The sequence below is a fragment of the Cygnus atratus genome, chromosome 4 (assembly GCF_013377495.2).
Source record: "Cygnus atratus isolate AKBS03 ecotype Queensland, Australia chromosome 4, CAtr_DNAZoo_HiC_assembly, whole genome shotgun sequence".
Classification (NCBI taxonomy): Eukaryota; Metazoa; Chordata; class Aves; order Anseriformes; family Anatidae; genus Cygnus; species Cygnus atratus.
The window spans coordinates 2773351-2792307 of NC_066365.1; the positions used below are offsets into that span (position 1 = coordinate 2773351).

Consider the following 18957-nt stretch of genomic DNA (forward strand, 5'->3'; position numbering starts at 1 on the left):
ACCATAAAATATTAGTCATGATTAATTAGTACTTATAATGTTGTATTCATATAATGGCACTGTACCTTACTTTTGCTACTTCAAAATATGTTTACATGTGAAAATATCAAATGAAAGTGGTATAGTAAATATTGAATCCCTAACAGACAGGAAAAAGACAATAAATCTTATATATATTTCTGAAGTATGTCTAACTGACAGGAAAGCTAAAATAAATTGACATATCCTGAGAACATCAGCACTCTGACACAATTCAAAGGAGCCTGCTTCTGTCAACTGGGAAAACTAGTTGATAGTAAACTCCCAAGGATTCTGAAGGTAACTTTTAAAAATTACGAGGAAAAAAAAATAGATGTCTTGAATACAACAGATTTTCAGCATTATTTTGCTTCTCATTTACTCTTGACTAGGAATTACACAAAGATACGCTCCCACTTTCACAGGCCATTACAACTGAAAAGAGAAAAAAGCTCTTCCATACCCTTGCTGTGAAATCGACTGCAGCTCCTCTGTTTAGCAGCAGCGTTGCCACATTGACATTTCCATAGTGCGCAGCTATGTGCAAAGGTGTAAAGCCACTCTACAAAAGGAAACAGTCCTTATTATAGGAATCAATTCATACAATATAATCAACTTAACTAGAACTTGACTTTAACAGTTGCTGGCAAACAAATGTATTACACTGATTTTATCCAGTTAACCTATAATATAGCAAAGACTTTCAGGCAGGATATGTGGTTTTCATGTGGGATATTATCAAAAGTGTTTCTTTCTTTCATTTTCTAAGTCAGTGTTCAAGCCAAAAAGAAATCAGTAGCTTTCATATCAGAAATATATTATTAATTAATTGATATATTATCCATCCTTAAAGAAAATAAAGGGAGCTTGCTTATTAAAATTCATAAACAACAAGGGTCTTTTGGGCTGCATCTGTTTACTGTTTTTGTCTAAAAAAACAACAAAAGCTCTTGGACTCTGGTTTTACTGAGCTAAGAATTACAAATTATTCAAGATGTAATCCAAGAGCTTGGTCTAATGAGAAACTTTGCTTATCATAAGAAGCATAATTTTAAGAACCATAATTATTTACATTTATATATAATTTAGATCTCAAAAGAGCCAAAGAAACTTTGCCATCTCTCTTTGAGAAAAAACATGATTTACTTATTGCCTCTTGAGCACTAGAAGGTGAAACACACTTCATTTACAAAACACAGAACTACCTGACAACAAAATAAAAAAGACTAATTTTTCAGAAAGTAGGGCACGCAGCAAGCTTTTAGTCTCATAAGTAATTCAAGTAGAAAGGACCTCATTTTTGAGGTTTCCCTGGAGAGCTTTACACTGATTTGATAAGACCTTGCAATCTTATTGGTAGTTATGGGAAAGAAAAATACTTCTGGCTTCTGGACTATACTGTATTTTCAACTAGGTTTTCTTTCTTTCAGTGTACCAATCATTACTGTAAACTGCTCACAGAATAAAGACATGTATAAATAAATGTGTATACAAATGTGGAATAAAGATAGATGTTGTGCTCTGAAATCAACTTTATTCCCCAAAGATACATCAATCGGACCATTATTTTAACCTAACTCCATTTACTTCTTTGTCAGCCCACAGGTGATCCTGGTCAAAGTACAATAAAAACAGTCATGAAATTCATAGCCTTGTTGCCATGGTAAATTACTGGGAAAATGTCTACTGAGGATATCAGCACACAAATACGATTCTGTACTAAGCTACAGAGTGAATTTATGTTGCATTGACAACTAACTTCTCAAGGACACGTATTTACCTTGTGACAAATGCAAGGTACTTTGAGTCAATGTAATGGCCAGTGAAGGAGATGTAAACTGCTTCACATTTACCATAAGTGAAGAAGCAGGCATTCAAAAAAAAAGACTGCGTTCTTGGAAATAATGCTTTTTCCTAAATGTGACAATAATTTTTAGGGGGGAAATCAGAGTTCTAGCCAATCAGACACTTCATTTTTAGTGAAAGTACTTGTGGAGACTTGTTACTTCCACAATCAGTATAAGAACTATAATATTCTGATTATGTACTATCCCCTAAGGACTTCCGAAAACTTCACTGAAAAGATCATAATAAGAATCATGGTGAAAATAAGCAGATGCTCTGAACAAATTTTTACCTTGGAGGATTCAATTATATGTTCTACTGTACGAGAAGAAAAATGAATTTTACCATGATTCTGGCTGAGCCAGACACTTTAATATAGTTATGCCAAGGTAGTGCATTTTCATAATTAATTTAATTGAACTAGAAGAACATCTTCATTCTCTTAGCTCCATTACTCACTTCAAAATTCTTTGAACTGAATGTGAATTTTCAAAAGTTTACTTCGATATGGTGACACAAATAAAAAGAAATTATAAAACAAAGGATGAATAAAAACAGGTTTGCTGAGTCACAAATTGCTATTCATTAAAAAAGAGTCATAACTTTTAGTGCTAAATATTAAAGAAATATTGCCACAGAGCAGAGAAAATAATTATAAATAACAGAAATAAGAATTAAAAATTTTTGATCTCGGTACCTCAGTCGTCCTATTCACCATCATCTGATGCAGCATGGTTTGGGAAAAAGAGGAAAGATATTAAAGACTGGCTGCAAAACGGAGAACTAAGTTGCTTTTTGAAATGAGTTATGTTGTTATAATGGGAAAAGCCACTGAAGCATGCATTAACATTAAATATAACCTATGTTCCCCCAGGCAATAAACCAGTATCCTATTTAATAGGGAAGCAGTGACTCTGCTTCCATTCTTTCTCCTGGTTTACAAATAATGAGAGAAAGCTGGTTACCACAGAAATGGGAGGTATAAGGAAAAGGCAAAAAAAATGTGTAGCTTGCAATTACTGTGTTGCTAAACACTGCTGAAGTAGATATATTACTGGTGATACTGGTTGTGGAACTCATCTTTCCCCACAGAAGAAATTACCTTCAACCCTTAGGATGAAGGAAGTAAAAGGTTGCTGCCCACTGGCACTCAGCCACATGACTACCCTGTTACCTGCAGGGCAGCGTTGCGTTACCTTGGACTGCACATCGGCATTGTGGTCGTTCTGCAGTAAGAGCGCTGCTGATTTGGTGTCGTCTTTTCTAGCGGCAATATGCAAGGCTGGTAGTCTCACTTTCCCCTTGGTGTCGTTTTCCAGCAGGATAGCCACTGCCTGATTGTGTCCTTGTTGCAGTGCAACAGCTAAGGGAGTGAAACCATCCTGCAAGACAAGAAAACAAAATGTCCGCAGTAAGTTGAAGGACATGGAGCTTCACTGAACTGCACGGCACTGTTCGCACACGGAAATTTCATAAGCACATCACCAACTGGTTTCTACCTCTGCACCAAGTGCACTCCAGTGAAATGACGTTGGAGGCAAAACATTTTAACCCAGATGTGACTCCAAACATGTCAGAAGCACACTTTTTCACTTCAAAGTACATATGTATATATACATGTGTGTGTACATATATATATTTTAAGTCAAGTACAGTACAGGCAAAGAATCATTCTACAGTATCTCTCATATTAACTTGTTATCTTAAAATGGACCGCAAAGCATATTTTTGCAACATTTTCAAAAGGATTAGTGAGCACTGAACAAGGTAGATGTGAAAAATATAAAGGGACCCTGTTTCTGATTATCTCTGGGAAAAGAAAGCATATCTTCATATGCATTTGCTTCTCTTTCCCATTCTAAGTCATGCATGGGCTATGACTCAAGAAAGTCTGATCATATTTAGTAATTTATTCTAATTCTAAGCAGCAAAACATCATATTACTTCTGGAAAAACAAAGTCAGGAAAATCTATCTATTTTTCCTTTATACTTTTAGCTTTGTTTTAAAATTATTTTCAAAATTTCTTGCTCCACCACACATGGCCTGGGTTACCAATGCTGTGAAACATAGCACGTGCTCACAACTTGCTATCTCAACAGGTACTGCCTGCTCACATGCCCTTTATTCTGCCTTATAAAACTAAATCTAGCTCAAGTCTTGCGTGCTGTCCAAGTGCATGTGCTACAACCACATGCTAGACTGGAGGGCAGCTAAACCATGAGGAGCAGAGCAGCCCTAAAACTGAGCCTGTGACCAGAAGGCATGCTGAATAACAGTGAAATGAAAAGGGAAGGAAATAAAACAAGGTTTTCTGCATCTAGAGAAGAGTTGATTATAGCCAGAAAGTGAGCAAACTGATTAAGATGCATTGTAAAAGGCGTAAGAGACAGAATTGATTAGGAATAGGAAAATGGAAAGATGATAAAATAATGAAGGATGACTTAGGAAGGAATGAGAGCCAACACATGCTGAAAAAAACATCTGAGGAATTGCCAAAGCAATTTTTCCCCCTAGTAATTTAATAACATTCACTCCCTTTTGCGTTGAACTGTGGGTAGGTGCGTTGCAACAGCTATGCTATTATAGTTTCTTTCTGTAATAGAGATTAAATTCTGTACAGTGAATTAAAAACTGGTGAACAGCTGATGAAACAGCTGAACTGTAAAGATAATTCCGAGATTGGGGCCACATTAGGTGTTGAAATGGCTTAATGCATTTTCCTTTTGCCTCTGGAAACATAAGAACAAATCCTGGATTAGAGGGCCCAATGAAACTGAGCTCATCCTGATTCTCATTTTGTACCTAAACATATATAAAAATGCAAGGAAATGAAATAGAGGAAACAAAGTATATCCAAAGGCGGTGCTAGCTTCAAAGACAAGATAAACCATTTGATTTTCCCTGCATTATCTTCCATCTTTCTCTAAAAGGCCCCAGCCCTTTCTGCATTCTCTCCTATTACTTGTGGAAAGCATGGCTAGCAGGAGCCCTGAGAAAGCATTTCATTTCCCCATCTCCCAACATGAGAAAAATCTTTGAGGCCAAAAAATGTCTTTCCCATGTACTGTGGTGGCATCCTCAGTTCAGGCTGCTATCCCACCTTATTTAATGTATCATTTCTTCATTCTGTTCGTGAAACTAAATTCTGGGCACATATGAAAGCAGAGAGTAGTTCAGTCCATCCTTCAGTTATACTCACATCACTGAAACCACCACCTGAGCAAGATCTGAAACCAAAACTTGTCTAAGTAAGTGATAAAGGGATAGACAGGCTTTACTCTCCAGGCCACAAAAGTGAGATCTGACCTTTCCGATGAGAGAAGACAGACTTGGACTCAGGTTCTGAGTGGGGGTTCAGCTGGCTTTTCTCCTCCCCTGCCTCCTTTTATTATTTTTTTTTTTTAACAGAATTAGAGTATAGTATGAGTTACAGTGATGACTTGAAGTCTGTGTTCAAGTAGAAGCCACATTAATTATAACCATATCAGCCTCACGGTACCCGTAAATTAATGAATGAATTTCCAGTGCTCCTGATCACAGTTAGTAAAAGTTATTCACTGCAAGCAGGTGACTGCACACTGAATCCAGGCTGGACTCTCGGAGAGCCAAAGATCCACTGCAACTCATTCGCAGAGGGTGTTTCTGCCAAGTTGCCTGACTATCACACAGCATTTCATATTTCAGAAAGCCGCAGGGTAACGTGATCTCCATGTATGCAGGCCACAAGAGGATTATTTTAGGAGCTGTCATCAAATGGTATAGTATCCATTGAAAGAAGGGATAGTAAAGCAGCTGTTAAGGCCAGCAGTTCAGTTTAAAGAAAAGAAAAGCAAGTATACATGCAACATCATTTTTAATTCATCCATTTGTGAAGGTAATCCAGAGTGGGTAAGTTTCTATACAGACTAGGGAAAATAAATAGACATGAGCAAAAGCTCTTTGTCAAGGGAGGAACTTTCCTATTACTATTTCACGTTGCATATCCTATCTACAGAGCAAACATGAAGCCAACAGACTTTGTAGCACTGAGCCTGGTCACTTGTTCTCTTGGCTGAGAGCAAAACAAGATTTGGCAGAAAGAGAGCAACAGGAAATCAAGTGAGCACAGTCTTCATTATCTAGAAGTTTTCCCCATTGCCCTGAGATCCTGTCATTTGCAAAAGGAAGTTGTGATTCAGTTTCTCTTGAGATGGAGACTCATCTCTTTTCCACTGCTATCTGCTTTGCTTGCTCTGAAGTTACTGCAGGTTTACAGCACCGCAGTGAAATCCAGACCCTAGCAATGAATACCATCCTTTTGCATATTTACACCCACATGGTTTAGTGCTAGAAGTAAACTGTCTGAGGAGAAAACAGCACATTGCCTGGTGAGCTCATTGCTGCAATTCTTGTTAGTCATTTAATTTCCTCAGGAGAACCCCTCTCTACAGACAAGAGTGGGAGATGCATGTTAAAATAATCTATTTACTGATATTTGCCTTGATGTTACTATGCAAATGGAGCACAAAGATAGCCATGTTGCTCAGGTGATGGCACTTCTGGATGCTTGAGTTTTCATGGACTTTGTCAGAGATGTAAATATGTTACAGAGACATACGTCTATTCAAATGAAATGCTGCATGTACCTCTTCACTTAGCCTATAATCTATCCACTCTTCACTTTACTGCCCTTACAATAGCATTTCACTGAGGCCACCTTATCCTCCTGTAATTTCTACAGAGGTTCGCTTGGGATCACTTTCCAAAGTCTCATTCATTTTTCAAAAATGTCTCTGAGAACGTGATAGGAGAAATGGGCACAAACTATAGGTGAAAATCCTGGGCTCACTAAAGTCAGTGGATGTTTTGCTGTCAAACGATTTGGGCTGGATTTCATCCCTTGACTCCTCACCACTTCCAGAACAGTTTGTCTGTGTGTTTTGAAAAAAAGCATTAACATTCATAAATACAACTCAGTGAAATGAATGGGCAAAAATTCTCAAAATACTCCATTTGAAAATCTTCTAAGCAATCTGAATATAAAGGCAAAGGAAAATAAGAGTGTGTATAAAAATATATATATATACGTCACCTCAGTAGCTGTGCTTTGGTTGGCTCCATTCTCCAGGAGATATTTCACCACTTCAATGTGGTTCTCTTGAGCTGCCATGTATAATGGAGTGAAGCCATTCTAAAGAGAACACATGAGAAAATACTGTTAGAAGAAACAGAATATACCAATAATACTGAAATACAAGTAACTATAACACTAAAAATGTATTTATGCTTTTTTAACTGAAGCATTTTAAGTATGTAAGTAGAACAACTAAGTATTTTTAGTATAATATGGTAATGTTTAATGTCATTTAAACCTACACAACTCTACATGCTTTCACACTCATTTTCTTTTGACATATTTTCTGAAAACAATGGACACACTCATTATTAATATCGGTATTCCTTGCTGATAATGGCTCAGGGACTGTAAAGCTGGCAATAAAGTCGTATGAAAGATGACAGGAAAGCAAAAGTTTCTTCCATTTATTACATTAACTTAACCACAGACATCATCCCCTGGAGACCATAAAGTCCGTATCTCATGACAAGCTGAGCAGAGATAACAAAGGCTTAACGTACTATGTAAAATTTTGTAATACATAAAACATTGCAAATCATCAAACATAAAGGAACTCAACCTTGCAGAATAACAGCCGCATTTCTGACCATACACTATGTTTGTCTAGCATATAATTATAAACATTCTTTAACATGCCCTGGAATTCTTATATGAATGTGCTCTGAATAATACAGTAATATCAAAAAATTCTTCCAGGTTAGTCAAACTTCATGCAAATTCATTAGAAACACATTTTCTTCCCTTTAAAATACTTCCCTTTCTTCTCTTTAAGATACTTTAATGCAAAGAATTGTAATTAATTATCTACAAAATCCATATGAAAGGAAGGCATGGAAGTGAGCTATCTGCCTGATAACTTTCTTCTGAAATTTTTTAGAATTGTTAAAGAGATCTTGGAAAATTCTTCAATATTCTGCAAACTACCATGTAAGATAAGAGGACATAATCACCTATATTTGTGAAAATGTTCTTCTGTCCTGGAGTGGCACTTTTAGCTAGAACACAACCCATAAACAAGACTTCAAATATGCAATTCTTTTTTTTTTTTTTTTTTTTTTTTTTATAAATCTTAAATGCTGTCACAATAAATTACAGACTTGTGCATTTATACGAGCAATACGAATCAACACAAATACTGTGATAACTACGAACATTGTTTCAGAGAAGCCAATATTATTATTTCTAGCAAACTTGCTATGGAAACACTCCAGTAATTTCCTAATGAAATGAAATCTCATTTTTCTGTCAGTAGGTAATACAGTTGATTGCAGAACTGATGTATTTACAACCCCCATTTACATTACAAAAGTAGAAGATTGCTCCGGTCAATTTTATATATGTTGTATAAGTCACGTGACATATATCATATATGTTGCAGCAGGTTTTTTAATATTACTTTGACATATCAGTCTAGTATTTTCATTAAAAATCTTGGGACATATAGTTAAAAAATTGCACCCTGACAACAGTCAACAGCAGTTTAATGCCAAAATCATGTGGTGTATTTTGAGTGGCTTTGCACACAGGTCTGTCTTTGGCAGGTATTATCCAATATTCTCAGGAATGACTTGAAGCATGGAACTGAGTGTTCATATTACAGCTGCAGACAGCATGAACAAGGTGTTCTGCAAGTACACAACCCAAGAAGAACATAATTTGAAAGGTTCCTGTTACCTTGGAGAAAAGGGCTGGAAATGTAATTTAGTAAGGACGAATACAAGTTGCAAAGCTTTGGCAGGAATAACAAACTGTGCAAACAGAGAATGATGAGTTAGAGAAGAATTCTGCAAAAAAGGACCCAAAGGTCGCAGTGGCTTGCCACAGAGTCACTGAGCTCATTCTGCTGTAATACAGACAATCATTGCACTGTTGTAAAATTAAAATACATCCCCCTGGGGAAGTTATTTTTCTTTGAGAAAAGGCTGAAGTAATTGGTGTTATTTGGTCTAGAAAAGGAAAACTGAAAGGAAAATGACAAGTGTTCAATGAGGAAGGGAAAGATTTGCTCTGCGTGTTCACACATGCTAAAACAAATAGGAAAGTGCACAGCTTACTAAGGTTGCAGCAGAGAAAATTCAGGTTAGACATCAAGAAAAGCCTCTTAATAGTAAGGTCAGTTGCATTTTGATGGGTGGCTTCCCTCCCCCAAATCACTGGCAGCAAACGGGAAGCACGAAGGAGGCCCGAAGGAGGCCCACAAGCCAGCCTCTTCCACATCCACCCTTGTGGCTGGCAGGCCACCAAGCCTGGGTGCACGGTGGTCTACTGGCCGCTCCGCACACAGCCCTTTAACAGGGGGGTAGAAAATGAGATCTCATCAGAGTGTAAAATGAAGGAATGCTGTTCAGCATGTAACGAGGAAGGCACAGAGGACTGTCGAGCTGAGGGCGTGAGCTGGCAGTGGGAACTGGGAACAGATTGGCTTGTTTCCGATTGTGCTAGGACTGAAGAGCACAGAGAACGCTGCAGGTAACCAAGCTGGCTCATTGCTTTTGCTTTCCTTCCCACACTGGAAAGAAACAAAGTGGCATCCTATTTAGCTAGAACTACCAGTAATTTTCCACACCCTTGATCAGTATTTTAATATCAAAGTATAATGTAGCATTTTTTAAATGGTGATATGTACCATTTGTAACATCCTTCTAAAACTGAACAACACTGCATGGATGAATGCAAGGAGCACAACCACACTAATATAAACGTGAGGAATATGAGAATTTTCAAGCCAAAGCAAATCAATTTGCTTACAAGCTTTGAGGTTTGTTTTAAATCTTAAAAAAGTCCCTAGTTAAGCCCCCTTAAAAAGTCCCTAGTTCTGCAACAGGACTGGGACAATAAATCCTGGGTGAGGACACCATAAACAATACATGTAAGACTTCATTATCGTTTACAAGCACTAAACACTTTTCCACCCAGTCCCAAGACTGTTCCAGAGACTGCCCATTAGATCAAGGATATTCTCCTCATATAACCATACCTGTAACTACAGCAAATGTGGGTAAGGAAGTACTTGCACTCCTAGCCTTTTTTCATCTTCAAGCTTTATTTATAGTTTAAAATTACCATATATTTTTCCTTAAAAGTTGGCTTATTTTGGAAATTGTTAGAGCTGCTGAGGTTTATTTGCAAAACTAACTATACCAGACATACTGAGAAGCTTCCCCTGGCAAGGTTAAGCCCATTTTTTTCCACTGCCAGGGTGAAGTTTGCTTTCTCAGTGAAGAACTGGTTTCAGAGATTCTAATTGCAGTGTTCCTGACCTCAACGCTTCTGGCTCTTGGCCAGAGACTTCTATTTTAGGAGATTCCCAGTATTACCACTCTCCTTGGCAGAGCTCTGCCCAGTGGGATTGCCTGTTAGCCCTGCTGGAGCTCTTCCTTCTCACTTGTCTTCTGGACCCCAGGACTTCCACGTCTCCTCCCATCTCTGACAGGCTACGATGAGTCTGTCTGTCTGTCTGTCTGCTACACAGCAAGCGTCTTGGTCAGCCAGTCCTGCAGTTAAATGGAAATGCCCAAAACAACAGAAGCATATCCTTTCCTCCATTCTATTTACTTCTTGCATCTAAAATCCCCTTCCCAGTTTCTCATCTTTTAGCTTCAAAGAGCTATATAACGGTACTTGGTTGCTCTGTTTTGCTTTAGAGATAGCTCAAAGCTCTAGAGCTCAAACCTCTGCAAGTTGAAAAAAAAAATACATTTTCCCTAGACTTGTTTCATTACCCAAAGTTTTCTACTGAATCCAAAGCATTCCAGTTAATGATGCTCTATGGATGTATTGCAGAAGAGACTGACCTCTCCCCTCTTGTTTTACTATATGAAAAGAGACATAGAGGGTTTACTGGGCCTTGAAGGGGAAAAAACATCCTTATTTCAATAAATATTTCTTCAGTTTATAATTCCATGTTGTATGAACACATTCTAGAATTGATGTAAAAATACTGACTGTAGCAGATAAATGTGACAGGGAAAAGGAGAAAGGCACTTCCTTTTGGTATTTTTGAAAGCCCGGCTGTGTACTTATACTGTGACTCTATGTTTAGATTTGGTACATCATCTGAAAAATAGAAAATAATTTTGTAATGATATATAACATTCACTTTCAAACAATGATTTCATCAGAGTATTTGTAGTGAGGACAGAGTACTCAGATTTCATTATCCTCAAAAATATATACTGCAAGATGTTTACTGCCATAATATAAAGTTATTATGAGAAATTAATGCTAAATAAGTAGAGTATATTCCATACTCCATTCTTTCTACTACATTCACTGATTTACTTGCTAATTTGAGAAAATGAGTAGCTCTCAATGATTCTTCAAGCTATTAATGCAAATTGGCGAGTCTTTATGACTCAGAATTTGTACCGTTAAATTTTGCCCAAGCCCTAATGAAGAACACAGTCTGAAGAAGCAGAGAGATTATTAGAGCATTTAGAAAATCACACAAACAGTTCCATAGCCTGGCTTAGCTGTATTTTAGGGCAGGCTTTCAAGGAATCTCATCCTTTGTGGGCAGTACCAAATGATCAGGAGTACACATCTTCTAAATTGTGTTTAGTAGCCAGTCCTTTTGAATGACTAGCCTACCCACGCTTGTCCATGAAGATGTAGCCTTTAGTGTCTATATAATATATATATATATCATACGGCATATATATATATATCCATATATACCTATATGCATGCTAATGAGGAAAATAAAGAAAATAGATAAATTTTCTTCCCTTAGTTTGTCTTTTTTAAGATGATATGAGAGTTAGCAACATGTCTTGTGATGTAATAGCTAATATAAACCCAAATGAACATACCTATTTTACCTCAAAAGCCTCCAAGAACTGTTTAAGAACTGTATTAGAAGATCATCGAGGTTACTGAGGAAGACAAGACAGCTGACATCTAACGCAATTATTTACACACAGTAAAATGCTCATTCCTACTTACTCTTCAAGATGTTATTACTAAGCAGAGGGCCAACACAGCAGATTGCCCCACCCAGACAAGTTGCCTCCTCTGCCTCTCCATCTTACCACGTGGGCTTTTGGTTGAGGTTTTCGTTAACTTATTTACCCCAATTTTGCTTCACATCAATGAAATGAAAATCAAGGTCACAAATTAAAACCAAAGTAGTTAGGCATTTTCTTGTAACCTTTACTACAATTCTGCAAGCGTACTTCTCAAGCAACATTTAGAAAAGATCCTGTGCACAACATACTGCACATGTAAAAGCTCAGTTTCCTCTGGGTTACTCTAGAGTTTCCTTCATAGGGCCTGGCACTTGAACTAACCTGAGAGAAGCCTTTGTGAAATTCATTCTACCTTTCTTCCTGTGCCTCCTTCTCTTTCCACTCTTAGCCAGTCCCACAAAGAAACAGATAGTGGCACATAGGATGAGATAAGAATGAGACAAGGGTGAGACAAGGTTAGATTACTCATGAAACAGCACACCCAGGTAATGAAATGTTCTGATTAACGGTCATAGCATTTTACGCAGTAAGATCACGATCATTGCTCGAGTCTTTAAATTTCAGTAACTTACAGGATTTTTCTACTCTTCAGAATATTGCTTAACTTAAACAAAAATGGCAAGACCTTGACTTAAATCTTTATTCAGTGGCATACAACTCATCCCCCTTGTTTCCTCATTCTTCCACAGACATTAGACTAAACAAGTGACATCTACATCCCACCTTAGCAGTTAGAAGAAGGTAACTCTACCTTCGCTAGCTGCTTCTCTCTCTCTGTCTCCAATAATATCCACGGGAGAGGAAATAACCACTCCAGCAAAGGCTATTCTCCCTTCTCAAGTAGGACAACGTTATGCATTGGAAATGACAAGAAACAAGAAAAAGGACAAGAGGCAATGGGCACAAACTGGAGCACAGGAGGTCCTCTCTGACCATCAGGAAACTTTTTTTTTTTTCTAAAAGTCTCCTGGACATGGTCCTGGACAGCCTACTCTACGTAGCCCTGCTCGAGCCGGTGGTCTGGACCACATGAATCCTCTTCCAACCTCAGCCATTCTGTGATTCAGTGAAAAATCCTCTAACAATTCAAGCAATTAATTAATTTTAATCCACAAAATATGTGAGTTACAAATAAACGCAACACTGCAAACTGAATTTGGTATACACACCTTGAATAATACCAAGAAACTGGTAGCAAAAACCTTCATGAAAGAATCAACAATATTGGAATTGTGAGAACTTTGTTGTGCATTATGGCCAGAGCATTATTGCCAGCCAGTCTAAAAATATACGCTCCATAAGAGGATTTTATCTTAGCAGGAGAGATTCTCTGCCTAAAAGGGTGAATTAAGGATAGATCAAGGTAACTACTTTAACTTTTAACAGTCTGGGTTTTTTCGTTAGCTTACATCAGAATCCAGAAGTGTGATATGGCAGTAACTCTAAATATTAACGGTATAATTACATATGCATTAAAAACTTTCAGAATGATTTTCTCGCAGTAAGCAACTATACTTAGACTGAGATATTTCAGCAGGCTTTCACAAGTTGAAAATATCTAAAACTCCTAGAAAACTACATCACTTTTTTTCTCCAGTAAGCCTGTAGCACCTACCAAGCCTTCAGATCAATATTACTGATGTGTGACTCGTACTACCTGAGCATTGCTTGCTTTTACCTCTAAATACTTTATCATAAGATCTGTTTGTGTAAAATGTCCCGTTGCACAACTCAGATGACAGTTTGATATCTGTCTGTTTATTCTCCTCAAGCCTCCTAGCACTGAGTTTGATTCTACTCCCACCATACGGAGAAACACTGAACCACTACCAGTGAGAAAACAGATTACGCCTTTGAGAAGCATAATTCAATTCAAGGTTCTTTCCTAGTCCTGAGAGAAGTAATTTGCTTCAGCTTCACATGTGGTTCAAACCTGAGAGATTCGGGAGGAACATGTGCTCTGTTCACCTCTTGTCCTCCTGTACCTTCTGACTGCACTGCTGTGACTGGTGTCTACTTCATGGAGGGAATTTTTGTTTTGTCCTGAATCCACCTTACAAGAGAGACAGCCAGTAAAAGCATCTTTTGGATACATCAGCAACTAGCTAAATTAAATACTGTGGATATGTTATTGATGAAAGTACCTTTTGTTTTTGGACAGAGCGTTTCAAAATGAGCAGGACACAGCACATTAGTATACATTCAGTTTCTAGGGGTATCTTTTCCTTCATTAACAAAGCTGGTAAGTGCTAGTAAACAGGGTGATGCACAGATTAGATGTAAGCATTTGCAGTCATAGAACTATTCAGTGTAAAGTGGCACATCTGTAAGGGCACAGAAGGCCAGTGGATTCTGACCTACTGTAGACTAACTCCCTAACAAGTGTTAGCTCATCATTTTGGTAACAATCCTTGCATTCAATACACACCGCAGATTCGGAGGCCACTAGGGTCTCACAAACTGTAAAAATTAAAGCTGAGAAAAGCACTGAGGAGAAAGGCTGGAATTACTGGACTTAGAGAGGCTGGTGATTCTGCATTCTGGGGCCAAGCAGTTAAACAAAAGAAATAATGACAGACCACCTATCTGCTTGAGATGACAGACCATAAAACTAATTTGTACTAATTAAAAAATAAAAGGATCTGCAGTGAAGCAGAAGGATACATAGAAAAAAATAGCACCTCTTCAGCTGTCTCACATTCTCTAGTAATATAAATAGTGTTTTCCACTCTATGCCTACAGCAATGAGATAACTATAAAGCCCATGAATAGAAAAGGTCTGGGTTTATGGTGCTCACCAAGTTGGTTTGTGAGAGATCATGCAGACCCCCAGCTGCGGTGCAGGTTCAGGCAATACTAATACATCTGCCACCTGTTGCCTTGCAGTTCCAAGAACCCCTCTCCTGGGAAGTGCATTTTACTGTAAGCCACTTTCCAGCTTATGTGACAAACTTAAAGAGCACAAGCATTCTATTTTAGAGCTTCAAATATCATGATTTTCCCATCAGGAACAGGAAAGTAACAACAGTCTGAAACACAGCCAGGCAGAAATCAAGATGTTCTGTGCCTTGAAAGTATCATTTTTATGAAGAGGAAGCCTGTAATAGGAATTGGGCTGATGGGGAATAATGGGAATAAAATAGATTAGTCATGCACCAGGAAACATAACCTTGATACTGGGCATGGGTTAGGGACCAGCTTAGCTAGGGTGAAGTCTTGCATTTGAATTCTGGGCAGTCATCCAAAACAGCATTTGGGGTTTGCCTTCTATCTGTGGTAAAGTGAAAGCAGTTCTGGAAACATACATATCCAGACATGTATTATGTATATGGTTATGGGCTGAAAGGATGACAATATCGCACTAAAATCATAAATAAAATGTTTGTACTTATTGGGTTTTGACTCAGTTATATCTAACACTCTCACAAATATAAGGGGATAACAAATCAAGTTCCTGTTCTTTATTGTCTCAGATTGCATCATTACAGTTGGGTGAAATGTGGCATGTCGGTCTGGTAAACCCTTACCTTTCCAGCTAATAGGCTGGTTTATACAGGCTCCTAAGGTTTGTGTATTTGAAGAACAAATCTTACAGGACACCTCTCCATCACATCATTTGTTGGAAAAAAACACTATTTGTTTAAATGGAAGTCTGAAGTTCTGACCTGCACCACTGGTACTAGTTTCTTTTATGGAGCTTAAACCAAATAGATTGCAAATTACAAAAATAGATTAAGAGACGTTGTAAACCTTTTCAGTTTGTTTTCAGACTGTTGGCTGAGAAACATGTATTACAAGATCTTACACCACCTCCCTTTGGATCAGTGGAATCTACTAGTTAAAGATCATCAAAGTACAAGGTAGAAATTATGATATTTACGTAAAACTTTTTTTTTTTTTTCCTAGAGACGAGCTACCTTTTTACATGTCATACATTATGGCAGGCTATTCATCTAGTTAGCTGTAGTGACAGTAGTGGACAATAGCACTCATTCCAGAAATACAAAACTGGTCAAACTGCACATCTGTAATGTGCATATAGATGTACAAGAATCTCCATTTGCTATACACACAATGCAGATTTTGACTTCTGGAAGGAGGACATTATTACATAAGAATATGCATTTTTACTTATTTATATTATTTACTTATTTATATTATTTACTTTACATTACATTGCTATTTCTTATGTCTGTTTAAAAAATCTTGAAAATGTGATCCAAGTAAAGTCTGATGCTGTGATTTCTATTCAAACAGGTTGAAGATAAAAGAGATGAAATCTGCATTATGATATAGCAAAAATGTTGATATCACATCACCCCCTTATGGTGTTCCTCCTGAGAAGGACCCCGATACAGGTAAGTAGAATAGGAGAGATTAATTTTCCTGCCTCTTCTAGAAGAAGTTGCCTCAAAAACACCACCACTCCAGCTACAATACAAAGATAAAGGGCATCATCTTATGATATAGGAAGAGCCTGGACTGCCTTATATTGACGTTATAAATATTAAATCCTCTCACTAATACTGAACAGGCTGTCAGTATATAGCAGCTGGTTGAGGGGAGAACGTACTCTACTTTATCAAGCATTTGTAAAACTTCATCTGGGCAACTATGTCCATTTGGGGGCTTATCAGAACAAGGAAAACATGGACAAATTGGAACAAATACAGTGGGGAGCGACCGACTTAGGTAAAAGGGGTTGAAGCCTGAGACATGAGAGGACACTGAGAGAACTGGGGTTTTGTGAAAGGATGAGAGGCAAAAGATCCAAGATGAAGCAAGAAAAAATTCAAACAGATAAAAAGAAACAATTCCTCACAGGGTGGGTGGTCAAACACTGGAACAGGTTGTGCAGAGAGGGTGAGGAATCTGTCCTTGTAGATACCAAAAAATGGACAGGGCACAGTCCTAAACAAACCCAGCTAACCTCGTCCTTGGGTGTAACTTCAAATCTGGCCATGCTTTCGGCCCAGGTCGACAGTGGAAGGGTTGGACCAGAAGGTCTCCAAAGTGACTTCCACCCTACTTTAATCTATGATCCCATATATATTAGCATTGTTCTATAGGCATTCATTCAACCAAAGGCTAAATACTATGTTATTGTACACCTGATAATTATTCGATCAATTCAGTGAATTTGGAGACAAAGTCTCAGGTGCGGTTCTGAGATTCTTCTAAGATCTCTACTGAACCTCTCTGTAATAGTTGGGGATTGCCCTTGGCCTATTTTAAACTGTAAACCTAACCCTGACAAGTTCAGTTGTTTTGGGGCTGCAACTGGGATCCCCACAGACGCATATCAAACTGGCTCAGTACCCTCCTTGTTCTTCAAGAGCTCCTGATCCTCAGAGCAGCTATTGAAAGCCAACCAGTCCTGTATTTCTAGATCACCACGCTCCTTCTGCTCTGGGTGACATCATAAACTGGGCACCCTCCTAGGGTTGTTTTTCCTTTAACAATATGAATTATTAGGGAAATGATAAAGTCCCACATTAATAGTCTGATACCAACAATCATTATCTTATGTTTACTCTCTGTTATCCTGTAATTCCCTGCAAATCTGTAAGCACCACTGGTGTCTCGCAACCACACGCATATCGCTCAAATACACCTCACTGGCTGCCTGAAATCATACCTCACGATCAAGAATAACTGTTGGTTGTCATCAAGTGATGATCACTGTAAGAGACAGGCAGTTGAAACATGGACTAGCTTAAGGAAGGATGAATAACTGTATCTGTTCCTTCATTGTTCTTAACGTATTACTTTTGTTTACGTCTCTCAAAATCCTTATAATCCTCCAGAAGGCAATTCTTACTATTTTTTTCCAGGGAAGGCATAATGGACCTGATCCTTTATTACATTAGTAATGATGAACTGCAACTAAAGTACTCCCCTTGATATACACCAGCTAAGAATCTGTCTCTCTGAACATACCAATAAAAAACAGAATGCCCTGTCGGTGGGATTAACATTTTTTGTCATAATAGGTTACCAAATACTCTGCAAAATACAGTCCGTTCTGATGGTAAGATTATCTTTACAAACTACAGGGAGAGCAATCCCTGGTAAAGCAAATCCTAGGGCATCCTGATAGAGACAAGCAGATCACTTCTCTGACAATCATCTAAATCCTCCCTTCACTGGTAACACTGAATATGGACATTCAACAAGCTCTCTTATCGCTCATTTTTGGGAAAGCATATTAAGGGGGGAAATTTTGTGCTATTCTATGGATTGCTTTAATCCAACCAATAGTCTGGATAAGAATACTCCAGCGGTCACGATGGCTACATCTCCTGTGTTTTGAAACAGGGAACTGGCAATGGTAATGGGGACAAATTTAAACACAAAATATTTCTTGGCTAATGTGTTTGCAACGAGCTTAGAGAAGGATATAGAGGAAAGGAAACCAGAGGGCTTTTAAATAACAAGATCAGCTTGGGGGAGTACTGATTTATCTAATCCTTGCCTTCTGTATCTGGGTCACTTTAAATAATCTGATGATTAAAAGGTAGGCTCCTTTTGTCAGGGCCCCTAAATGAAGCAGTGGTCAAAGCACAACCTTAGCAGCTAATAGGGAACACACTTTCTTCTAAGGTCAAGTGCGGAAGTTTTAAAATTGATGGGAAGTGTTTCTTAGATGACTGCAGGATATGATAGCTCCCTTACAGTTACTGAATAGAAGTGAATTCTATTTCCTTTTGTTGCCTTTTACTCTTCAGCTCTTTGTACCTGTCCTGGTTTCAGCTAGGACAGAGTTAATTTTCCTCCTAGTAGCTGGCAGGGTGCTATGTTTTGGATTAGGATGAGAAGAGCGCTGATAACATGCTGATGTTTTAATTGTTGTAGAGCAATGCTTACACCAAGCCAAGGACTTTTCAGCTTCTTGCTCTGTCCTGCTAGCGAGCAGGCTAGGGGTGCAGCAGGAGCTGGGAGGGGACAGACCCAGGACAGCTGACCCAAACTGGCCAAAGGGGTATTCCATACCATCTGACGTCATGCT

General features: G+C 38.2%; 1 protein-coding gene across 1 annotated transcript in view; it reads right to left on the bottom strand.

Moving 5' to 3' along the window:
- The window catches only part of ANK2 (ankyrin 2), a 165832-nt gene that overhangs the window by 111740 nt on the left and 35135 nt on the right, over window positions 1-18957 (bottom strand). The window contains exons 5-8 of the mRNA XM_050710362.1: window positions 6937-7035; window positions 3060-3245; window positions 2561-2584; window positions 482-580 (exon numbers count right to left, since the gene is read on the bottom strand). Coding sequence (XP_050566319.1) covers window positions 482-580; window positions 2561-2584; window positions 3060-3245; window positions 6937-7035 — 408 coding nt within the window. The remainder of the gene's footprint in view (window positions 1-481; window positions 581-2560; window positions 2585-3059; window positions 3246-6936; window positions 7036-18957) is intronic.